We start from the raw sequence: 26,553 nt of genomic DNA on the forward strand, positions 1-26,553 counted from the left end.
ACATGCTCACTGCTTGAGCTATTCTCTTCCATCTTTTAGCTATAGAACTTGTTGGAGACTTCATATCTCTCAACTCGGGTATTTGCTTGAAATATTAATTTCAACTCCTGGAACATCTCATATGGTCCATGATGTTCAAAACGTCTTTGAAGTCCTGGTTCTAAGCCGTTAAGCATGGTGCACTAAACTATCAAGTAGTCATCGTATTGAGCTAGCCAAACGTTCATAGCGTCTGCATCTGCTCCTGCTATAGGTCTGTCACCTAGCGGTGCATCAAGGACATAATTCTTCTGTGCAGCAATGAGGATAAACCTCAGATCACGAACAATCTTGTGGTGTCCTTTCCCAGTGATAGCAGGGCAACAAGGCACGTATTTGTTGCCATCTAGGATAAAAAGATGGGGTTTTTATCATATTTCATGACTTTATCCCTCTACATCATGTCATCTTTCTTAATGCGTTACTCTGTTCTTATGAACTTAATACTCTAGATGCATGCTGGATAGCGGTCGATGTGTGGAGTAATAGTAGTATATGCAGGCAGGAGTCGGTCTACTTGTCACGAACGTGATGCCTATATACATGATCATGCCTAGATAATCTCATAATTATTCGCTTTTCTATCAATTGCTCGACAGTAATTTGTTCACCCATCGTAATACTTATGCTATCTTGAGAGAAGCCACTAGTGAAATCTATGGCCCCCGGGTCTATCTTTTATCATATAAGCTTTCAATTTACTTTTATTTGCATCTTTACTTTTCCAATCTATACCATAAAATACCAAAAATGTATTTATCTTGTCATATTATCTCTATCAGATCTCACTTTCACAAGTGGCCATGAAGGGATTGACAACCCCTTTACTGCGTTGGTTGCGAGTTCTTGTTTGTTTGTCTAGGTGCGTGGGACTTTTGAGGAGCCTCCTACTGGATTGATATATTGGTTCTCAAAAACTGAGGGAAATACTTACGCTACTATTGCTGCATCACCCTTTCCTCTTCAAGGAAAACCAACGCAAGCTCAAGACGTAGCAAGAAGGATTTCTGGCGCCGCTGCCGGGGAGGTCTTCGCTCAAGTCAAGACATACCAAGTACCCATCACAAACTCATCTCCCTCACATTTACATTATTTGCCATTTGCCTCTCGTTTTCCTCTCCCCCACTTCACCCTTGCCGTTTTATTCACGCCCTCTTTGCCAATCTCCTCTCACTTTCGCTTGCCCTCTTTTTCCTCCTCGCTTTTGTTTGCCGTTATGTTTGAAATTGGGGAGATTATCGTCGATATGGACAATAATGATAACATGGAAAATTCTGATACTCCTGTTGAAGAACCCCTTATCTTGCATACTAAAAAGTTCCGAATCGGTAGTGGTAATATTATTGGAAAAGGGGTTATTCAAGATTTCTTTACTTGTGCTGATGCTTTACCTTCTATGAGTGGTTCTATTCTTCATAGAACTAGTAGTCTTGCGGATGCTATCACCATGCTTGTAGTTGAGCTTGAAAGACAATTTATGCATATGCATCCTTGCATACAAAGAATTTTCCTGGAATTTTCCAATATTGAGCATTCTTCTGTTAAGCGCGCCGCTACTATCTTTTTGGCACATGAGTTTAGATTTATAATAAAAGAGGCCAAAGAAATCTTTGCGCACTATAGGGTGGACGCCGCCCGCCCTCCCATAGAGGCGATCCTCTTTGATCAAGAGGAAATTAGGCGTTTTCAATCTTTGGACTATGTTGCTTTTAACGAAAACCTTAGAAAAAAGGTTCCTACTAATGTCCTAGTTGATAGAATTTCCGAACTTAATAATGATTTTACTCTTCGAAACAATGAGCTAGGATACTCTCTTGAGTATAGGCTCACGAAGTTCTGCCAAAAGAATGCTTATAATGATGAATTAGTTGTGCAATATGAAGGGCCAAAGGGGAACCCATACCTCCTGAGATCGATCTTGGGGACTTTTGTCCCATTAAATTTAGCCCTTTTGATTACTTTTGCTTGCCTCAAAGAAAACTTGCTGCTGAACGTAGAGAATATGAGATGATTTTTCATGATCCATCTTATTATTGTGGCACTACTTAGATCTATCCTCGCTTTTATGCCTAGCTAGGGGCGTTAAATGATAGCGCTAGTTGGGAGGCAACGCAATTTTCTTTGTGTTTTTTTGCTTTTGTTTCTGTTTAGTAATAAATTTTGCATCTACCTTCTGTTTAGATGTGTTTTAATGGTTTAATTAGTGTTTATGCCAACTAGAACCTATAGGATAACATATGGTGATAGTTAATTTGATTCTGCTGAAAAACAAAAACTTTTCGCGCATAAAAATACTTTTAGTAATTCACAGAAACGTGCTTTTGCGTTGATTCCTTTTGCTGTAGATCAATAGACAAATTTGCTAGGACTTCCTATTTTGGTAGAATTTTTGGAGTTCTAGAAGTTTGCGTTAGTTACAGATTACTACATACTGTTCTGTTTTTGACAGATTCTGTTTTTCATGTGTTGTTTGCTTATTTTGATGCATCTATGGATATTAAAATAATTTATAAACCATAGAGAAGTTCAAAAAAAAATGTTCACATATTCAAAAAATGTTCTTGTCTCCGGTTTTATTCAGGAATTGAAGACATGTTGGTACTTTGTCAAAATATACATCAAGAAAAGTTCACCCCAGAAACTAATTCATATTCGCTACAATAGCTACTTTCGGTTTGCTACAGTACTAGTTCTGGTTCGCTACAGTAGACCATTCCGATTCTACGTTGATGTTTAGTTCTTTAAGCTATGCACTGCCTTATTGTCAATAATATTTGCTTAGCTGGATTGGCTTGGAGCGTGTTATAGTACACAGTTGGTCTCCTGTTCGAATCCTGGGTTGCGCACGTTACCTTTTTCTGCTCTCTTTTTCGTCCCGCGCTAGAACTCGATGGGCCGACCCAGTCAGACTTACTCTCTGTGCGTCATGCTGACAATTTGACGCAAAGGGCGTCAAATAGGGGCTCCCAGGTCTGGGAGGTGCGCGCGAAGAGATTTCTGTTCCGTGTTTCAACCGAAAAAAAACTGAGTTTCGTCAAGAGATTTCTGTTTCATTTGTTGGCAGAGATGGGCAGGTCGTTTCCGATTAGTGTTTTGTCCATTTTATTAGTTTGGTTTTATTTACAGCCTACCATCACAAGATTATATGTTATTACTCTAGAAAATATTATAGATTATTGTTAAATTCTTCTCTAAGCCATAGTGTCGTCTTTTAAAACGTCTAAAAAATCGTGGCTACATATCTACACATGAAAAAAATAAAGAATGTGATCCACCTCTAAAGGTGAAATTTGTGACGCTATGCACATCATCCTAAAAAGTGTCTCTACATAATAGGTACTTCCTAATGTAGAGGCGAATAAAAAAGCGTCTTAGAAAAAGCGTACCTACTGACATGTTTTGTTGTAGTGTCAATGTGTTGATATTATGATGTGTTGTAATTCTCCCTTGGTGATGTGCAAACCACTATTGCGTATCACTTCACCTTTCTCGGCCCAGAAGAGAGCATTATTTGATAAATTTTCTTAGGATGGATCACTGGAGTGACAAATATTAGTGTGTCCTAAGTTTGTTAATTACTCCCTTCATCGTACTATGCGAGACGTTTTCGCAAGCTGTGTTAGCTTGCAAAAACATCCTATATTATGGGATAGAGGGAGTATTTCATACGGATTTATCAGGGATCCAAAATTTTAATGATGGTTAGATGTTATGTTATTTATTCGCCTGTATTTGTGGATGCTTGCATTGCGGGTATAATCAAAAGTATGTATTTTGTAAGAACAATACATAAGTTCGGCTTCACCACACAACACTTATCAAAGCAATCAAAGTTAGTATTACTGGAACTAGGTGAAAATATCATGTCGTCCTCGAGAATGATTTGACCCATATAAGTAATATCACCAGCTTGTCGTTAGCGCAATTTAGAATTGGGCCACCTGCTGCACTGTTACACTTTTATTGCAATCTAGATTCTCCCATTTATTCTTTTGATCAAACAAACATACAAATAGTCTTGAAACTTTTGCAGTTATTTCTTTCTATCAACCAATTTCTTCTACTCCCCATTGGGTTCGACACCCTACTTATCCAAAGGATCTAGAATTGATCCTCTATATATGTGGGTTATTTTCCACAGAATATTAGAGTTGGTTGGGTATGAAGTTTTTCATGCATACCAATTATATGAATGTTCCCCCGACCAACTTCCAAGTACAAAAATCCAGCACTTAGTTTTAGCGACAATGACAATGGTGAGACAAGTTTTTGTTTATGTTAATTTTTGTAGTAACCATAACAATTATTGTTATTTTTTGCGAGAATCATGATAGGATGATCATGTGCCATAAAATCTTGTACAAGGACGAGCATCGGTAAAAGGTGGCGGTGCTAGCAAGCGAAGCAAGAGAGGTAGTTGCAAGATGTAGTTCAGAGAAACTGAGTTTCATGCGTGAGCTAATCAAGAAAAATGAAGCCATGTTGCATGAAGGAGGTGGAACGTCACAAGAAGGAGGCTCATGAGGCGGACATGCATTGGAAGGGGGAGATAGGGGGAACACTATGCAAATACAACAGAAGAAGGTGACAATGGTAAACGGAAGTTGTCCTTTTTGACTCAGTAGAATTTAGTTGTAGTTTTGAGCCTTTGGTTCGATCTTAATTTTAGTTATATATTTTAATTTCAACATTCGTTTGTATCTTAATTTGAGTTATGGTATCTCATAATGTATCTTATTTTCCATTACTCGAAATAAATGTGAACATAATTATGGAAAACAAATAGTGGTTGTGTATAAGACCGCCAAAAAAATCTGCAGATGACATCACATATCCGAGAATAAACACATCATAGGGAATCTAGATTTTGCGGTCTTCCGCCACCCCCTATGATAGAAAGACAAAAAGAGTTTTGAGCGTGCGCGTCCCTTGGAGCTCCCACTTTTGCAACAAGCCAATGCAGCAGGTTGCTTCTGCCAAAGGATATGGTGGGAAGTAGTATCCGCCATTGGCGATTGCGGGAGGAGACATGTGTCACTTGGTTGCGCTTCGGCCAGTGGCATTTTTGCCAATCTCGTCGATATAGGTGTTGTTTTGTAAATTCCATTGGGTAGAGGGGCGTTATTATACGAATTTCCATACATCAGCCTCTTTCTTGTCGGCGGCCTTGAGTGCCTTACTAAACCCTAGAGTTTATCTCCTCCTCCACCCCAACTCGCCGCTGCGGCAACAAACCCAGTTTCCTCTAGGCGACTTGAGTGGCTTCCTAAACGTTGGAGGCCTCGACCTCATGTCCACCTCCATGGCCCTCCATAATTGGCATTGACGACTATCGTGCAAATGATTAGCTTGCACTAGGAAGCCATTCTATTGGTGGCATGTGGGTTTGCAAGCGGCGCAACTGTGGCTTCAGCCATTGACAACATGCACTTCTTTCGCGGCAGACATGTATAGATCGTATTTTGATAGGACCGTGGTAATTGATGGAGGAGCTTACATTTGCCATTCTTTATTGGATTCCAAAACTGACGCCTCCTGATTTTTGTGGTCTAGACACTTGACTCATTTTTCCTTGTAAAATTATGCTTATTTGGAGAGGCTGAAAGGTTTGACTTTCCTTCTCAAGAAAAGAGTTCTAACCATTAGATTTACCAAGACACAACTCCAGCAGTAAAATGGAAGATGCATTGTACCTACAAAGCTACCGTAATGTCCGAACACTTCTTGGATTTGGCTAGACCTCAGATTTTATCCTACTACGTGGGGCACATATCTCGAGGAGGGAACCACATGAGAGACACAATCGAGCGCCAATTTAAGGGAGTTGAAAATGCCGCTGCGAAAGATGACTTGGTGAAGACTGGCCCAAAGAACATCATGCCACTAGCGGGATAGGACGCTGATGCGCATGGTGGTGGTGATGCATCCGATGAAAGAACGCAATGAAGAGTAGGTCTTCAAGGAGAGTGCTGAGGCGGTTCGCTTCGTAGCTTGCGCTATCACGCTCTTGGGTGGAACTCTAGGGCCCTAATCTAACCTCCATCGAAGGCTAGATCTCAACTCTGATGGAGTGACAAAGCCCTAGAATTTTGGACTCGGGTTCTAGCTATCCTTCCAGTACCAGGTGCGATGCAATACCGATGCAGTAGACTAGTGGAGCAAAACACTACTCTTTAGCAAGTGCGAGGTTCTTCCAACAATCCCCTTTCGTTCCTTTTGCCTACACAATAATGTGAGTTTTAGCAAGACATGGGCTGTCTACACACAAGTTGCCTGGTTTTTTAATGGGAAGAACCTAGGAAGTTCGTGCTCATTGTCTCCGCTTAGTGCCCGCTGTCCGGTGTGTCACCGAGAGGCATCGACGGAAGGGGGTAACAGAGGTGGCGCTAAGGGCAAGGTCGACCATAGCAACAAGAGGTGGCAATGAGATCACACATGGCGTTAGATGGTTAATAAGTGACAAGTGGCGGCGATGAGATCGCACATGTCGGTAGATGATCTGTGGATGGTGGCTGAAATGAAAATACCAGAGGTTACACTAGTGGGAAAACCCATATAGGTGTAGATAATTAGTGGCGCCGGCCCCAAATGGGACGCCGCTGGTATTTTGGTAAAATGCAATAGAACATAGGGCAATCAAAACAGCAGGTTTAACATAATATTCATAGGTTGAGTGCATTGAAACCAATCAAGATTTAACTGAGCTCCATATAAAGAGCTACAATACACTGGTAATACAACATGCACATGATAAGTTCAGAATGGGTAATTGATTGTTCAGAATGGGAAAAGGATGATGTTTGTCGATGAGCACTTGAATCCGCCAATGTAAGGACATGAATCATGTCAATGGATAAATTAGGCCGCCATGCATTAGCCCTGCAAAAGAGACATATTGAAACCTAGCTCCAGTAAGTATCGCCCCATGCAATTGTAGAATTGTTATATGTGTAATGATTGTTGTCACTCGCAAATAAAATGCAATACATGTTGACAGCAGGAACAAATACCACGGTACATGCTAAACAAAATCTCACTGGAACTAAATAACATGTGCAAAATTGGATGGTCAATAAAATCAGATGATACCACTTCACCTATAGACTATAAATTTGAATACAGACACAACAGAAGGGCACGGTAAACAGAGGAATGCAAAAGGGCAAAAAACGTAAGGAAGCCTACACACAAAAACAAATCTTATCACCAACTCTAGTATATATCCAGAGCTTATATTTCTGTAAAAATGAAGGTGTGGGCACACAAAATCGGATAAATATAGCAAGATAAATTAGCCAATAACTGGGATACATGCACAACTAAACTCTAATTGGGATGTCAATACTACCACATTTCAACCACCCTAACCATGAAAAGGACTGAAAGATTAGGTTTCGAGAAAACTAACAAGAATTAACATTTACTTTTCTATTTCATATATATAGGAGCATGCTGATCTTGGATGCCGAATAAATACTCACTCGAGCTCTCATAAACATAGAATTCCACTGAAGAATAGGTGTTGCAGATGTCATATATTTTAGTGCTTCCACTATTATTAGATGAGGCCTCCGGTGAACGTTGCAGTATCATCTTTTTAAGCACTGGTGCACATTTGAGTATTAATTTCAATAAATCAAACTCATGTTCCTGTCCTTCGAAGCCATTGATTTCCACTTCTTCAAGAGCAGTTAAGGAGATTGTTTGAGATCTCCAGTTTGTGGGTTGACATGAACAGTTTGACGAGCATTTTCCTTTCAGCTAAAACCAAAAATTAAATGTAAATTACTACTACACAGTGTATTATTGAGATATAATAGTATGAAAGGGGAGAACTAGTTACGTACCCGCGATCTCTCTAGGACGATCTTAAGCCTCTGTATACCTCTAGAAATACGAGTGATCCCAAGGAGATGAAACACCAGTGCTCCAAAAACATGTCCGGCTTTGAGGAGACGTAGCTCCAAAAGAGAGAAATCAGCAACCAGGTGCTTCTCTATCTCCTGGGCAAAGTTGTCTTCATTGGAAGTAAACCAGGAGCTCTGAAAAAACATTCACAGGATATACATATATCATTTGTACAATTCTGTCTAGAGATAAAAAGAGACAAAATATTTTTTCAAAGGTAATCCCGGCATTGCCACTTTGCTGGTTCCGGTAAATTAAAGTGAGTAAATTGAGATGAGTGGATGATACATACTCCCTCCGTTCCTAAATATAAGTCTTTGTAGACATTCCACTATACATCACATTCGGATGTATGTAGATGCATTTTAGAGTGTAGATTCACTCATTTTGCTCCGTCTGTAGTCCACATAGTAAAATCTCTATAAAGACTTATATTTAGGAAAGGAGGGAGTACATGGGAGGCAGAGCCGCAGAGGCACTAATGTGGATTGAAAAATTGCCACTTTGCTAGTTCCAGTAATAAATTGAGTAAATGGAGATGAGCGGATGATAGATACATACATTGGAGGCAGAGGCACTAATGTGGAGCGAAGAAGGAAGCTGCCCCTGTGTATTTCCTGTGTGTAGACACAACTTCTGGAGGCTCCAACGACCAAACCGGACGATGCTCCCGTCCCCCAAATACCACGAATGCCACGAAACCTTCTCCAGCATCGGCGCCGAGACGGAGAAGCTGCTGACCAGCTTGTATGTGCCGAAGGACACCGTGAGTCGCTTCAGCAGAGGGGCGACGATGTCGACTGCATCTGCGTACATTATGCTGCTTTCAAGGAAAAGTTCCTGCAGCAATGGCAGGTGGAGTGAGATCGACCCGTTCTGGACAAGTCCGAAGCCATCGTTGACAAACTTGAGGCTGAGCACGAGGAGGTGCGGGCATCGGGGGAGCAAGCTGTGGAGGCCGCCCAGGCCGTAGGAGATGGACAGCGTCCGGAGCGCGGTGAACTCGCCGTCGGGGCAGTAGAAGAGAAGCCTTTCCATCATGAGAGATTTGGTCCGCTGGAAGCACGACAGCCGGACGAGGTTCCGCCGGTCTTGGAATTCTACGCCCCACGGGATGCTGAGGACGATCTCCTCCGGCTCCAGCCGCACAGCGGCACGGAGCAGCCTGGTGGCCGTGGCGCCGACGGGTCCGGGATGTCTGATGCTGCTGGGGATGCGGACTTCCAGGAGGGAGACCACGGCCGCGGCCGGGGGGCCACGGACACGGCCGAGCGCCGCTGCAATCGACGGCGCGAGGTTGTTGAAGGAGATTTGGCGGAGATGCATCCAGAGATCGCGCCACCGGCGCGAGAGGACGCTGGTGCGAGCGGCGGTTGCAGCGCATCCCATGAGGGTGAGGATTAGGAGGAGGAGCTCCTGCGGGAGGAAGCTGATGTGATCCGGCTCGCCGCCACCGCCTCTTGGGCTACACAGCTGCGGCTGCGCGGAACGCAGGCGACGCCCCGGCCTCACCTCCATCGGAGCACCAGCAATCTGCAGGGACGAACGGAGTCGACGACGCCCGGATCTTGACTCCATGGAAGGGAAGGCAGCTTCGCCAAGCAAAACCAAAGCCCACGGTTTTCCCCCTTTTGGAACTGAAACCCCGGTGTGTTTGGGTCCCCACCCAGCTTTTCAGCCGACCATCTTTATTATATACACTTTTTTCTTTTCAGACCAGCATTTCCCAAATAATATCGAATTCCAATTTCTGGTGCAAAACATACTCATCGGAGGCTTTAGATAATAAATGAAGGCTAACCCTCTTCTTTCAAACCAACAGAGAAACGACTCGATTCCCGCGCAAATGTTCGCGCATTGGTGTGGTATTTCGCATTGGCGCGAACGTTCCCGAGCAACCTACCAAATATCTACGCTTTTGGTGGAATCCTGGGAGAGCCATACCGTTTTTTTTAGTTTGTACCCCCTCCGCCGATGAAATTGATAAGACTACCTCCACTTCGTGCAATTAGTAAAAATGCCCTGACAGAAGTGTGGCCAGGCGAGATGTATGTCCTTCCTGTGTAGGAATCCACTTCCCTCCGCAGGTCAGGGTTGAATGCGGCGGTCCATGGCCGAGAAGCGGCACCGGGTCCGAGCGCGCGAGTAGATTCCTCTTTCCACCATAAGAGTTGGCGGAAGTACCGTATCATCCGGGAGGGAGGAACTGAATCCAGAGTTTGGCATGGAGACGGCCCCCCTACACACACACATTGTCATCCCCGTCGAATGGCCCAGAGCGACCCACCCGTGAGGCTATGTGGTGGTAGACGGCCGTACGGGAACCTTACTGATGAGCACACCCGTTCCCTCATGTGATCGGCCTATCTCTTTTATTCTCTATGCAAGGTCCAGTTGGATTAATACCACATACTTTGGATTTTCTACACGCGACACTTCATTTTTTTAAAATCCACATTTTCTCACGAGTGTTTGCATTGCTAGAACATCTAGATGTAAATCCATGTACATGCAACACTTCACTTTTGATAAGGCAATTTGTAATTTAATTAGTAAAAACACCCTAACAATTTTTGGCACTATGTACTTTAGTTCATACTTCACCTTATTACCAAAGGGTTTAGGATTTATCCTAACCATATTTGTCGTTGTCTATGAGGACAAATGCCAAAGGCTTTAGGCTTTACCCTAACCTACTTGTCTTGGTCGATGACGACAAATGATAAAGGGTTTTGGATTTACCCTAACAATATTTGTCATCATGGACGACGACCAATGCCGAAAGGTTTAGGCTTTACCCTAACAATATTTGTCATCATTGACAACAAAAAATGCCAAAGGGTTTTTGATTTACCCTAACCATATGCCAAATGCATATTTAATCATTCAGCATTCATCAACAAGCAATATCATCATGCCAAATGCATCATTAATGAACAAGCAAGATCATCATGCTGAATGCATCATTAATCAACAAGCAAGATCATGATGCCAAATGCATTAGCCATCAATCATGATAAATGTGTCATTCATCAGTAGTCCATATCATCATCAATTAGTTCGTTCAAACAGTCTAAATCATCATTAATTAGTTCGTTCATCCATCCATCATCAGTACACATGACTTACCAGTTCAACACTAAAAGTTCAATAGGTTCAACGTACTCGCAGCTCAACAGACATGACTTAACAATTTAATCTATATCTATATCTATATATATATTTATCTATATCTATATCTATATCTATGTATATTTATATCTATCTATATCTATATCTACATCTATACATAATATTAAAAGGAGGAAGCTTTCTTAGTTCTCCATGTGTCACCCTTTTATATCCATTAATTTAATGTCACCCATATGAATTGATGGTTGAGATTTGATGTATGTAGTGTGTTTCTCTGAGTTGATAAAAATTACCCCCAATGCCACATATAAGTGAGAAAAAAGTTTTTTTTGCCCGTCATAATTTTCTCCATCATCCATTAAATCCTCTATACATGGATCAGCCCCATGAAATCCTTTGCGCGGACTGGCCGACCTTTGTGTACGTCAATTGTAGTTGTACTACAGAAGGACACGGATACGAGATTCCATGTGAATCAGTTATTTGCTTAGCCAGCCTGGGTTCATACGTATCTGATAAAACCTAATCGCGGGCCAAGATTTGGTGAGGACATGGATAGAGGCAACACTACATGAAAATAAATGAATTCTTGTATGAAACATACTCGACAAAGAGCATTTTAACCATGACAAAGTGTAAGCTGAGGGTTACAATTGGTTTAGTGTACTTCACATCCAGGACCTCGGCAGCGGGTATAACAGAGCTGTAGTCTTCATACTTGTGTGACAGATTGAAACCCATCCATGCGCCTCACTCTTAGACTATAGGAGGATCTCCATCGCACTGACCGGAGTATCACAACCATACGCGGCCCTGATCCAGTCTTGCTGGTACTGCGTGGTACACAAGAGCCCGTCCTTCGACTGAAAATCATGGTCTTGTAGTTGTCATACCAGAAAGCGATCTCCTTCACCTTAGCCCACAGATCAGTGTTGCCAAACGCTAACGCCGCATTGAGCCTGTTCCATCGATCACCTACGGTCGTCCATCTGTTAAGAAAATATACAAATGAATTAATAAGACATCATTATTAATTACATACATGAAAAAACGTAAAGTTGTAACACCCCAAAAATTTAACCAGGTTTTAGCTATTAAATTTTTGCCAAGAGTTAAAATTTTTGCCTGCAAGAATATTTCTGTTGATTTCAAAACCTTACTTTTAATATTTATGAGTATCTGCCCTAGTGGATCCTTCCAAACATATTGAACTTCTATGCCATCTCATTAAAACAATTTCTTAATCAGTAGGATTATTTATTAAATTATTTCACCCTGAGCTATTTTCTTTAAAATGACTTGTTTTAAGTTTGGAGCTCTTTTTGTACTACAACCAGTTGATAGACTTAACTAAAAATTCCACCAAAATTTGGAGAGGTCATGTGATGCCTCTAAGTCACTTTTATGCAATAATATAGTTCATTCATTGCATATTTTGAGTGCTACACATGTTTTTCTTCTCTGGTCCAGTAGGCATTTTTGCACTGCAACCCTTTTAAATATTTGTTTCTAGCTTCCACCAAAATTATGGGATGTCAGTAGCAGCTTATGATTCCATTATATGCAAAGATCCAAGGATGTTCTTTGAAAATTTTGAGTGAATCAACCTCATCTCCATCCTGGTCCAACATGATGGTTTGTACAGCAACCATATTATTGCTTGCTCTTTGGCCCTTGATTCTTTCTCCTACTTGTAGTCCTCCATGCTAAACCCCTAAGTCCAGGAGCATGCACTCTTTTGATCATGTTTAGTTCATGATATAATGCCATTTAGGTTCTGCCCAGAATTGAAGTTCTGCAAAACTTGCACTAGCAAGTTTGTGCTTTTCACCAACTAACCTCACAACCCTCTTGTGCATCCAAGGAGGCACTGATCTGGAAGATTTGGCCCCTCCAAGAAAAGCCTAGGTGCCTTTGGCATTTTGACAAACACCTGGAGTGCATGGACTGATTTGGCATGATCTCAAGTCTACATTATGAACTTGGCCACCTGACCAAACCACCTTGTCCCTGGAGTTTCCCTCTATCTCTAACCTAGTTCTGTTGCTTGCCAACCTCACCTGTGACCTGTAGCATGCCACGGCATTGCGTCGAACACCTTCCGTGCGTGCACTGGACGCGCCCAGAGCGCGCGTATTGCACGCGCGTGCGCCCGAGCCGCCGCGTCACACCCCGCACTCACCCCAGCCCATGACCGACCGCAGCCGGCACGCCGTGTTCCCTTGCGCGCGGCATGCTCGCCCTCACCGCTACGCGCCAAGCAGAGCCTCGCCGCGTGCCCGGAAAGCCAAGGACTTGCCGCCACGGCCGCCCGACAGCCCTGCTCAGGTCGGCGCCCCCGAGCCTTCCCCGCTCGCCACCTGCCCCCTGGAGCTTCGCAAGCTTATCCGCAGCTTCGTCTCCTAGCGCGCGTGGCTGCCACGTCGCCATTGCTACAGAAAGACGGTTCGCCGTCGTCCTTATCGCCGGCCACCACGAACCGACCTCCACCACCTATATAAGGGCCTCGGAGCTCAAACAAGTCCTGGAGAAACCTCCAGTGATCCTCCTAGTGCTGCCACGGCCAGCAGTCGAGGAGGGGAAGGCCGTCTTCCCCGAGTTCGGCCAGTTCGGTTGCCGCCAAGCCCCGGTCGATTCCGTCGCCACCAGGGCCTCTACCTCTCCATTCTCTCCACCAAGAGCCCTCCCTCCCTCTCGCGAGTGCAACCCCTCGATCAATTTTGGTCGGAGACCACCGCAGCCCAAAAATCACTCTGTCCCCCGAAGCCCCCTCCGCGGCGGAGCTCGCCGCCGGCGACTCCCTCCACCTCCGGCGACCCTGCGACCACCGGAAGGACCGCCTAGGAGTGGAGGATCCATCCCTCTCTTAGATGCCCGCGAAGAAACACCGTTCGCCGGCGACGATCGCCGGACGCCCCGCCTCTTCTCGGGCAGAGAAGAGGAGGGAGTGGGGACTGGTCAAACCTGACCAGTGGGCCCCCTGGACCCACTATCAGTGACCCAGCCCCGCCTCCACGCGTTTTAAGTGGAAGCGAAAAGACCCCGAGTACGTCTCCCCGTTTTGAAGGCGTATTCTGCCCGAAACGTTTTCTTTTCTGTTTCATTATTAAAAATAGATTTTGACCAAATCTTTGACTGGCTTTATCTTTTAAAATATAACTCCAAATGAATTGATTCTTTTTCCTACCTCTCTCAAATTTATTCTAGTTTATTTTAAGATTTATTAGAAAAATTTTCAAAACAACTTTTTGTGTTGTTTTTATTTTTGTGTGTTAATTCTTTTATATGTTTAAAATAGGATTTTGAAGGAAGGAGAAATATTTCAAGAGTTTGAAATGCACCCTGCCTTCCCATGACCCTAAGGCAAGCATTCTGAACCCTGGCATGATATTTTTGAGTGTTCGTTGACACATTTATCACACTACCTCTTTCGTTGGAGAAATTGTTATTACATGTGAGATGATCATGTGCATGGATGCATATTTGTGATTTCCATGCTGTTGGAAATGATCACACTTGTGATGATAATCATCCTCATGTGCCTTGCATGCATACCGGCAGGAACCCGGGAAAACCTCTGCCTTGGGTAGGCATGAGTTTGTCACCGGTCTCCGTCGGGACGGTTATGTCTGGTATGGCATGGTAAGGTAATATGAGCGGTGACTTTGTTGGTTGAAATATATTCGTTATGCTAATCATGCAGAGAATACTTAAACCTCCTGAGTCGACCATAGATCGAGTCTTGTTCCAGTAACCCCCATACTTGTTTCGTACTACCACTCGTCTCTACAACAAGTAGAGTACGGTTCAGTAAGTTGTCAACCTCTTCCTAGCACACACCGTACAGAGAGGCCAGGGTGGAAGATACCGGTTGTAGTTGGTAGGCAGGCCACCTGGTCCGGGGGCATGGGTGTTTCCGGTTGAGACCGAGAGGGGAGGCCACCCCTTAGAGCGCGCAATATAAATTTGATCCCATGCTACGCGAGGTTGTAGCCTCCCCACTTAGAGTTTGCTTGACAGGTGTCGTGGGTGATTCCAGACACGTGTGAGTTAAGCTGGTGTGTGCAAGTTAGGTGTGTTTTCAACAAAAAGACCGTAGACGGAATTAGTCCCGATGGACTAAAGGAATCCGTTACTCGTGGGTAAAGAGTACACCCTCTGCAGAGATTAAATCTATTCGAATAGCCATGTCCATGGTTAAGGATTACAGTCTGGGATGGGTCGAGTGACGGTCTTAGTGTCGGTCTTCGGAGGTGAAACTATTAAACCAGAACTGGAATTACTACTTGTGACTTGTGATAATTATGATTATTATTATTGTTGACTAACCCGTGATATTTTTGGTATTATCGAATATCTCTGGGATGGTTCTACCTCTGGGATATTCACTATGATTATTTCTTTTAAAGCCCTTTATGTGGTGTCGCTCAGACGCCCGACTGTGGCATTTCTTTTAAAGCCCTTTAGGTGGTGTCGCTCAGACACCCGACTGTGGCATTTATTTTAAAAGCCCTTTACGTGGTGTCGCTCATACGCCCGACTGTGGCATTTCTTTTAAAGCCCTTTATGTGGTGTCGCTCAGACGCCCGACTGTGGCATGTCTTTTAAAGCCCTTTATGTGGTGTCGCTCAGACGCCCGACTATGGCATTTCTTTTAAAGCCCTTTATGTGGTGTCGCTTAGACGCCCGACTGTGGCATTTCTTTTAAAGCCCTTTATGTGGCGTCGCTCAGACGCCCGACTGTGGCATGCTTGTTATTTATTTCATGATATTTTTAATACTTCTATGATATTGCATATTCAGATATAACATGCTTACACACATCAGAGTTATATTTATCTTTTGTGACTGACGTTATGAGTATAAAATATTTTTCAGCACATCGTTATTATATTATACCCGTGTTCATAATGTTTGCGAGTACATTCAAAGTACTCACTGGCTTGTCCCTGGCTATTGTCTTGGCCAGATTTCTTGCGCGAAGAGGAGCGACCGTGATGACAGCCCCGGAACCTAAGCAACGGTGATAGCAGCCACGCGAAGATAGGAGCTAGCCTGGTCAGCTGTTCCCGTGGGAAATGTAGTCCCATAGACACTGATGTTTCACAACCCGCTTCCGCCATCAACCATTAGAAACCATTTGTTGTACTCACAGGCCAGAATGGTCTTGTACTACATATTTTGTATTTTTCTTGGAATTTCTGTATCAAGTTGGTGCCTCATTAGCTAACAGTTATGCTGGGGCTGATGAGCACAAGGGCCATTTTCTGGGAATTAGTACCCGGAGAATCGGTCGCCACAGACTTGGTATCAGAGCCAGGCTGACCATTGGCTAATCCTATCTTAGCCAGATCGAAAAACTTAGGCAAGCCAACCCACCAGACCTTAACCAAACCCCAGCCGAGCTTCTCATGCAAGATAGCCACACAGTGACCCCAACACTTTTGGCAGTCGGTGCCCAACCTATCCACCTAGCCTGTCGATCACGCGCCAGTAACCAGCGCCCAAGATGTCTCCTTCACAAGCGTGCGAGGGAAGACTCCGTCCCCTTTTTCTATAAAAAGGGCACGCTAGCCCCAACCCAGCACAACCTCTACCCCAAAGCGAGCCATAATGCCAGGCCCCGTCGTGCACAAGGAGACCACAGCGACCAACCTTGGAGGTTTTGTGACCATACTCGCAAACCTCACCCGTCGTGCCTATGCGTTAGAAGAGCCTCCAGAATATGTTGTGTACCAAGGGTCCATGAGCGGTGAAAGCCGTCAATTTTGGGCCACTGTGCACATCTACGATAGGGGTCTATCTCCAGAACGCCCTTACAGGTTCACCGGAAGAACAACTTCCTTTGAGCCACAAGCCATCCAGCTAGCTGCTCGAGAGGCTATAGTCCAACTTCGGCAGTTGTCACCCAGAGTTAACTGTCGCTCGTTCTACTACTACCCCAGGCGTGAAGGGTATGGCAGACCACCCCAAGTTGCCAACGGAGATCACGAGACAGATCCCGCATTGTTGCACCTAGTGCGCTATGTAAGTGCACTAGAGGCATTGTTCGATCAAATCACTATTGATCTGATCGCAGCTCGAGGAGAGCTGGTTCGTCGAGCCCTAGCAAGAAGAGAAGACGAGCCCGATGCCGACAACCCAGCCGTGCTGTTCAGACACCCGATTGAGACCCTGAGGTCAGCCCCAGCCATCATCCAAGATACTGTGATGACCCCAGAAGTGCTTCGACGCCTTTTGGGAACACACTCCAACGGGATTGTGGCCAACAACCCCCGCGATGGTCATCATCGCTACCCCGACCCTGCAGTTCCTCCGCCATCCCCGACTAATCCCTGCAGCGAGACACGTGGAGAAGCCTCGTCATCCACCAGGCACGCCCGTTTAGACGTAAATGAGGTAGACTAAGCCGTACGAGTAGTACCGAGTCTCAGTGTATCCTCGCTTTGTAATCATGCGACCTTGAGAGTAAACGCAGCCTGTCGTTATACCTCGGTTTTAATAGTAGCCTTGCGTATTTTGTCAGCGCATAGTTGCACGTTTTCCGGGCACAGCTACCAAAACCAACCCCGACGACAACCATAGTAACACGTCTCTTTATGAGATATGTGTATCACTGACACTGACCCGACCTTTGGAGCTAAGCTGGTAAATTTATTACCTTTCACTACGGTGAAATGACCCACCTTTGCTATATAAAGGCCACCTTGTGATCTTACCTAGCACCCCTCACCTTGTGCACCACCCTCACAACCTTTTCCTGTCATGCCGAGCACCAGTATTCATCTCAGAACCCCAGATGCAACCCTAGGTAGCTTTGTCAAAATATTGTGGGACTTTACCTGCAGTACTATGGGTTCTACCCAGCCACCCCAGTACGAGCTGTTCAAATCGAGGATCACTTTTTCCACCTCGGAATATTGGGCAGCAGTACACATTCCTCCCATAGACCCCAACCAAGATCCAACGGAAGTTTCCTTCGTGGGGAAATCTATGCCAACCCCACACCTGGCCATAGAAGCTGCTGCGAAAGAAGCGATTGCTCGCCTTCGATCCGCAGTACCCTATGCCCGCGAACGAGGATATTATTATTTTCCGAGCCGTGCAGCACCCGGAGGAGTAACATCTTTTCCCGGTGGACGGATTGAGAGAGACCCAGTACTAGCCAACCTTATCCAGTACATCATCGCTCAGGAGCATCTGAACCAGCGACTAATGGATTATCTCTAGAGTCTCACTGATCTGAACCCTCAGATTGCCATCGGCAGACCACTGAGGCCCGACCCGGAGAGACGCATGCATCGACTGGTCAATCCACTTCCTCCGATAGAAGAGGAGTGTATCCCTTTACCAGAGACATTTTATCGGGACCCCGTCCAGTTACCGTTTCCATTTTAGACGTCACTTCTGTGTTTTTCGGCATTTATTATTATGTTGTAACTTGTGCATGGTACCTCGAATGTGTGCGGCGAGTCGATTATTTAGTTTCTACCAGTATGAGTAGTTTTCTTCATGATTAACTTGTGTAATCGCGAAAAATCCTAGAATGAGATTTCTTTTCCCTGAGTTGCTGCAACGGTTATCCCCTCACTACATGGATTATTTTTTATTCACATAGCACCATGGCAGCAGACTCACAACCGCTCGGACACATATGAAGCATTTGTTTTTCGCAAGCGGCTCTTAGCAAATCTCGAGGACGAGATTTTTCTTAAGGGGGGGTAGTAACTGTAACACCCAAAAATTTAACCAGGTTTTAGCTATTAAAATTTTGCCAAGAGTTAATTTTTTTGCCTGCAAGAATATTTCTGTTGATTTCAAAACCTTTCTTTTAATATTTATGAGTATCTGCCCTAGTGGATCCTTCCAAACATATTGAACTTCTATGCCATCTCACTAAAACAATTTCTTAATCAGTAGGATTATTTATTAAATTATTTCACCCTGAGCTATTTTCTTTAAAATGACTTGTTTTAAGTTTGGAGCTCTTTTTGTACTACAACCAGTTGATAGACTTAACTAAAAATTCCACCAAAATTTGGAGAGGTCATGTGATGCCTCTAAGTCACTTTTATGCAATAATATAGTTCATTCATTGCATATTTTGAGTGCTACACATGTTTTTCTTCTCTGGTCCAGTAGGCATTTTTGCACTGCAACCCTTTTAAATATTTGTTTCTAGCTTCCACCAAAATTATGGGATGTCAGTAGCAGCTTATGATTCCATTATATGCAAAGATCCAAGGATGTTCTTTGAAAATTTTGAGTGAATCAACCTCATCTCCATCCTGGTCCAACATGATGGTTTGTACAGCAACCATATTATTGCTTGCTCTTTGGCCCTTGATTCTTTCTCCTACTTGTAGTCCTCCATGCTAAACCCCTAAGTCCAGGAGCATGCACTCTTTTGATCATGTTTAGTTCATGATATAATGCCATTTAAGTTCTGCCCAGAATTAAAGTTCTGCAAAACTTGCACTAGCAAGTTTGTGCTTTTCACCAACTAACCTCACCACCCTCTTGTGCATCCAAGGAGGTACTGATCTGGAAGATTTGGTCCCTCCAAGAAAAGCCTAGGTGCCTTTGGCATTTTGACAAACACCTGGAGTGCATGGACTGATTTGGCATGATCTCAAGTCTACATTATGAACTTGGCCACCTGACCAAACCACCTTGTCCCTGGAGTTTCCCTCTATCTCTAACCTAGTTCTGTTGCTTGCCAACCTCACCTGTGACCTGTAGCACGCCACGGCATTGCGTCGAACACCTTCCGTGCATGCACTGGACGCGCCCAGAGCGCGCGTATTGCACGCGCATGCGCCCGAGCCGCCGCGTCACACCCCGCACTCACCCCAGCCCGTGACCGACCGCAGCCGGCACGCCATGTCCCCGTGCGCGCGGCATGCTCCCCCTCACCGCAACGCGCCAAGCAGAGCCTCGCCGCATCCCCGGCAAGCCAAGGACTAGCCGCCACGGCCGCCCGACAGCCCTGCTCAGGTCGGCGCCGCCCGAGCCTTCCCCGCTCGCCACCTGCCCCCTTGAGCTTCGCAAGCTTATCCGCAGCTTCGTCTCCTAGCGCGCGTCGCCGCCACGTCGCCATTGCTACAGAAAGACGGTTCACCGTCGTCCTTATCACCGGCCACCACGAACCGACCTCCACCGCCTATATAAGGGCCCCGGAGCTCAAACAAGTCATGGAGCAACCTCCAGTGATCCTCCCAGTGCTGCCACGGCTAGCAGTCGAGGAGGGGAAGGCCGTCTTCCCCGAGTCCGGCCAGTTCGGTCGCCGCCAAGCCCCGGTCGATTCCGTCGCCACCATGTCCTCTACCTCTCCATTCTCTCCACCAAGAGCCCTCCCTCCCTCTCACGAGTGCAACCCCTTGATCAATTTTGGTCGGAGACCACCGCAGCCCAAAAATCACTCTGTCCCCCGAAGCCCCCTCCGCCGCGGAGCTCGCCGCCGGCGACTCCCTCCACCTCCGGCGACCCTGCGACCACCGAAAGGACCGCCTAGGAGTGGCGGATCCATCCCTGCTCTTAGATGCCCGCAAAGAAACGCCGTTCGCCGGCGACGATCGCCGGACACCCCGCCTCTGCTCGGGCAGAGAAGAGGAGGGAGTGGGGACTGGTCAAACCTGACCAGTGGGCCCCCTGGACCCACTATCAGTGACCCAGCCCCGCCTCCACGCGTTTTAAGTGGAAGCGTAAAGACCCCGAGTATGTCTCCCCGTTTTGAAGGCGTATTCTGCCTGAAACGTTTTCTTTTCTGTTTCATTATTAAAATAGATTTTGACCAAATCTTTGACCGGCTTTATCTTTTAAAATATAACTCCAAATGAATTGATTCTTTTTCCTACCTCTCTCAAATTTAACCTAGTTTATTTTAAGATTTATTAGAAATTTTTTCAAAACAACTTTTTGTGCTGTTTTTATTTTTGTGTGTTAATTCTTTTATATGTTTAAAATAGGATTTTGAAGGAAGGAGAAATATTTCAAGAGTTTGAAATGCACCCTGCCTTCCCATGACCTGAAGGCAAGCATTCTGAACCCTGGCATGATATTTTTGAGTGTTCGTTGACACATTTATCACACTACCTCTTTTGTTGGAGAAATTGTTATTTCATGTGAGATGATCATGTGCATGGATGCATATTTGTGATTTCCATGCTGCTGGAAATGATCACACTTGTGATGATAATCATCCTCATGTGCCTTGCATGCATACCGGCAGGAACCCAGGAAAACCTCTGCCTTGGGTAGGCATGAGTTTGTCGCCGGTATCCGTCGGGACGGTTATGTCTGGTATGGCATGGTAAGGTAATATGAGCGGTGACTCTGTTGGTTGAAATATATTCGTTATGCTAATCATGCAGAGAATACTTAAACCTCCTGAGTCGACCATAGATCGAGTCTTGTTCCAGTAACCCCCATACTTGTTTCGTACTACCACTCGTCTCTACAACAAGTAGAGTACGGTTCAGTAAGTTGTCAACCTCTTCCTAGCACAAACCGTACAGAGAGGCCAGGGTGGAAGATACCGGTTGTAGCTTGTAGGCAGGCCACCTGGGGCATGGGTGTTTCCGGTTGAGACCGAGAGGGGAGGCCACCCCTTAGAGTGCACAATATAAATTTGATCCCATGCTACGCGAGGTTGTAGCCTCCCCACTTAGAGTTTGCTTGACAAGTGTCGTGGGTGATTCCAGACACGAGTGAGTTAAGCTGGTGTGTGCAAGTTAGGTGTGTTTTCAACAAAAAGACCGTAGACGGAATTAGTCCCAATGGACTAAAGGAATCCGTTACTCGTGGGCAAAGAGTACACCCTCTGCAGAGATTAAATCTATTCGAATAGCCATGTCCATGGTTAAGGATTACAGTCTGGGATGGGTCGAGTGTCGGTCTTAGTGTCGGTCTTCGGAGGTGAAACTATTTAACCAGAACTGGAATTACTACTTGTGACTTGTGATAATTATGATTATTATTATTGTTGACTAACCCGTGATATTTTTGGTATTATCGAATATCTCTGGGATGGTTCTACCTCCGGGATATTCACTATGATTATTTCTTTTAAAGCCCTTTATATGGTGTCGCTCAGACACCCGACTGTGGCATTTCTTTTAAAGCCCTTTAGGTGGTGTCGCTCAGAAGCCCGACTGTGGAATTTCTTTTAAAAGCCCTTTAGGTGGTGTCGCTCAGACGCCCAACTGTGGCATTTCTTTTAAAGCCCTTTATGTGGTGTCGCTCAGACGCCCGACTGTGGCATTTCTTTTAAAGCCCTTTATGTGGTGTCGCTCAGACGCCCGACTATGGCATTTCTTTTAAAGCCCTTTATGTGGTGTCGCTCAGACGCCCGATTGTGGCATTTCTTTTAAAGCCCTTTATGTGGTGTCGCTCAGACACCCGACTGTGGCATGCTTGTTATTTATTTCATGATATTTTTAATACTTCTATGATATTGCATATTCATATATAACATGCTTACACGCATCAGAGTTATATTTATCTTTTGTGACTGACGTCATGAGTATAAAATATTTTTCAGCACATCGTTATTATATTATACCCGTGTTCATAATGTTTGCGAGTACATTCAAAGTACTCACTGGCTTGTCCCTGGCTATTGTCTTGGCCAGATTTCTTGCGCGAAGAGGAACGACCGTGATGACAGCCCCGGAACCTAAGCAACGGTGATAGCAGCCTCGCGAAGATAGGAGCTAGCCTGGTCAGTTGTTCCCGGGGGAATGGAGTCCCATAGACACTGATGTTTCACAACCCGCTTCCGCCATCAACCATTAGAAACCATTTGTTGTACTCACAGGCCAGAATGGTCTTGTACTACATATTTTGTATTTTGCTTGGAATTTCTGTATCAAGTTGGTGCCTCATCAGCTAACAGTTATCCTAGGGCTGATGAGCACAAGGGCCATTTTCTGGAAATTAGTACCCAGAGTATCGGTCGCCACAAAAGTACATGTAATTAACACTACAAATGGAAAGTTATATACTTATACAAATATTTGAACAAGGTTATTTATGCACGCATATTTACATTTTTTATTAGCATAACAAAGAATTGCAATACTAGCCAGCTATCGACCATCAATCCAAAATATTACCGGTCGATTCTATCTAGCTACTATTGATAAAAAAGGCATGTCATAATCGATATAAAAACAAGATATGATATGATGCATCTATTATGACATATAAAACAAAATACCATTGTTCTATTCATACGAATATGAACACAAAGGGAGTGAATATGAACTTGAACACACGAAGCCACATGTATATTCACTCCTTCGTGTTTATATCCACTACCACCATAAACCAAACATCGTCGATTCAATTCATATGGATCAGTCAAACATGAAGAGATCGAACTATATGAACATGTAGAGATCGAACTATACATATGTAAGAGTTATATAGAGACCTATTGATGTGCTCATCTCGTTATGTTGTTCCGATCCGGATACATGAAGTGTTTCTGGTCGGGATGGAGAAGGCTGGGGGCAGCGGTGTTGGGAAATGTAGTAATTTCAAAAAAAATCCTATGCACACGCAAGATCATGGTGATGCATAGCAACGAGAGGGGAAAGTGTCGTCCACGTACCCTCGTAGACCGTAAGCGGAAGCGTTATGACAATACGGTTGATGTAGTCGTGTGTCTTCATGACCGAACGTATGGCACCTCCGCGATCTGCACACGTTCAGCTCGGTGACGTCCCACGAACTCACGATCCAGTAGAGCTTCGAGGGAGAGTTCCGTCAGCACGACGGCGTGATGATGGTGTTGATGAAGCTACCGACGCAGGGCTTCATCTAAGCACTGCTACGATATGACCGAGGTGGATTATGGTGGAGGGGGGCACCACACACGGCTAAAGATCAATGATCAACTTGTGTGTCCATGGGGTGCCCCCCTCCCCCGTATATAAAGGAGTGGAGGAGGGGGAGGGTCGGCCCTCAACTATGGCGCGCCCTGGGGAGTTGTCCGGCGGATGAACCCCGGGCAGGCAACGGAACCCGGATCCTTTTCAAAAACAACAGGGCCAGCATCGCCCCTCAAGCTGGCACGCGCTTGGCCGGGTCGCTCGACCCGGCCAAACCCCGCAACCCGGCCACGCTCTCCGACCTGGCAAGACACGTCGACTTGGCCTTAGCAACTAGTACACAACAACCGAACCCGGCGCAACCGAGGCTTCCTCCACAAGCCAGCTCCACCTGTGGCATGCTCCACAATCCAGCCACGGGTCAGCTCCCGTCCCATCCCGGCCGTATGATGGGACGAGTCTTCATCCACTGATGACCAAGGCAACAGTGCCTCGCCCATGCCTCTGGTCAGCCGGAGCGTGGCAACAGTGCCCCTCACCTACCCGCTGACCAAGGCCGGCGTGGCTACAGTGCCCCCGCCATAACTGCTGAAGACAGCAAGTGGCGACCTGACGGAGCACAACTTTACATGACTCGACGCGGCCACGCCTTGACGATCGACAAGACGGTGCACAGTCCCCCTAGGCACGCGGGCTCCGCACCTAGGGGAACCCGACGAACCACAGGCCCCCAGCGGGTCCCAGCCCGGGTCCCCGGACGCCGACAACCCAGACCCACCGTCTTGTAACATTACCATTGTACCCATGGGGGGTTGGCCTATAAACCCCCTAGGAGCCCACGCATACTGGCGGGCAAGTAAGTAGTAAGCAGAGAACCAAGTAAGTAAGAGAGGAACTAGCCACCGAAACAGTAACATCCGCTCGGAGAGGAGCGGCCTAAGCCTTGGCCAGCCCTCCTTCCTCCTCCATACAGATCTAGGAGCAACATTGTACTATCGAACATCAAACTACACTCGGCGGGACTAGGGGTGTTATCTCTCCGGAGAGCCCCGATCCTGGTATGTCTTGCGTCCCGCGCTCGCTCATACCAACCCCGCCTCTGGAGCCTACCAGTGCCCTTGAGCCTCCTCCTCTCTTTTGCCATCACATGGCATCTGCCGTGCGCCCACCATGATAGTTGGCGCCCACCGTGGGGCAGCTCGAGGAGCTGGCCAGGAGCATGCTTCGGACGGGGCCCTTCCCCTACTCCGACGAGTCTGTCATGCTGGCGGACGACGTCGTTGGCACGCTCGCCGCCTCCTTCACCGCGCTGCGCATCTTCGATGCGCCCACGGCCGACGAGTACCCGAGCGAGGTGCTCAGCTACTCCGACTCCCCCCTCTCCCTCGGCGGTGGCATTTCCGCCGGGGCAATGGACGTCCACATGGAGGTCTTCGTCACCGGCGATGGCGCCTCCTCCTCATCGAGCAAGACGAGGAAGGCTGCCGAAGCTAGGGCCGCAGCGGAACGAACCGAGCTGTTCGATCCGTTGCGCACTGTGATGCAGAGCCTCCGCATCCCCATCGGCACCGACATCGACGCCACCAATGTCGCTGAGGCCTGGGCCCAGCTTGAGGAAAGGCGCCAGCAGATGCTGGACCTATCCGAGACGCTCGCTACCATCCAGCATCGTCTGGATTCCGCTCAGCTGGAGTGCAACGCCGCCTACGGATTCACGCTCGCCGCGACCGAGCCGAGCCGGGTCGCCGACGTGCGCGCCCGGGGAGGAGTGATCGGCCGGGCCCTCGGTGCCGTCCCAACCGTCTACGAGACCCCAGCGAAGAACATGCGCGCTTCCCAGGCAGCCGCAGTCGACCTGGACCAGCTCACGGGCGAGGAACTGAGGGAGCACAACGGGAAGATGCGCGAACTCCTCAATGCGGCCAACACCCAACAGGACCGCATCAACCATCTCGCCAAGCCGGCAGGATCTAGCTCCGCCCACATCGGAGGACCCGGCGAACTTCAGCACACACCTTCCTCGCCACCCGGCGAGGCGCACTCCGACCGAGCCCGGACTCGGCGTGACCCGGCCGCAACGGCCGCCGGTGGTTTGGGCGACGAGCCCATCTCGGAGATCCAGCGCAGACCCGGCTAGCATGGCCCGGGTCCGGTTCCAACCGACCCGTCCCCCCGTGGCCTGGTCGCCAGTCGACTCGGCCCGCGCGCCATCGACAACGCCAGCACTCGCCACCGCCTCGACCAGCTCGCTCACTCCATGGAAGTGGAGGAAAGCGGTGCTATCGGGCCGGCGTGCTTCGTCCCACGCATCCGAGAACAACCCTTTCCCAAAGGGTTCATGATCCCCCGCGACACCCCCAATTACAACGGGACAGTGAAGCCAGAAGATTGGCTCACCAACTACACCACCGCCATCGGCATCACCGGCGCCAATCGCCGGCTCGCCGTGCGCTATGCACCGCTTATGCTCCAGGGGTCAGCCCGCACCTGGCTGAACAGTCTGCTGATGGGTAGCGTCAACAGGTGGGTCGATTTCGAGCAAGCCTTCGTCCGCAACTTCACGGGGACCTACAAGCGACCCGGCCGCCCTAGCCAGCTCGCCATGTGCATGCAAGGGCCTACGGAGACCAGTCGCGAG

General features: G+C 46.6%; 1 protein-coding gene across 1 annotated transcript; it reads right to left on the reverse strand.

The window, feature by feature from the left end:
- Positions 1 to 6,683: 6,683 nt before the first annotated feature.
- Positions 6,684 to 9,465, reverse strand: LOC119339510 (F-box/LRR-repeat protein At2g42730-like). Its single transcript, XM_037611541.1, has 4 exons — positions 8,509 to 9,465; positions 7,887 to 8,081; positions 7,521 to 7,800; positions 6,684 to 6,918 (listed from the first exon to the last, which is right to left on the reverse strand). Exons 1-4 carry the CDS (start codon positions 9,463 to 9,465, stop codon positions 6,881 to 6,883), a joined length of 1,470 nt encoding a protein of 489 aa, XP_037467438.1. The 3' UTR covers positions 6,684 to 6,880.
- Between the last annotated feature and the right edge of the window lie 17,088 nt (positions 9,466 to 26,553).

This window comes from Triticum dicoccoides, chromosome 7B (assembly GCF_002162155.2).
Source record: "Triticum dicoccoides isolate Atlit2015 ecotype Zavitan chromosome 7B, WEW_v2.0, whole genome shotgun sequence".
Classification (NCBI taxonomy): Eukaryota; Viridiplantae; Streptophyta; class Magnoliopsida; order Poales; family Poaceae; genus Triticum; species Triticum dicoccoides.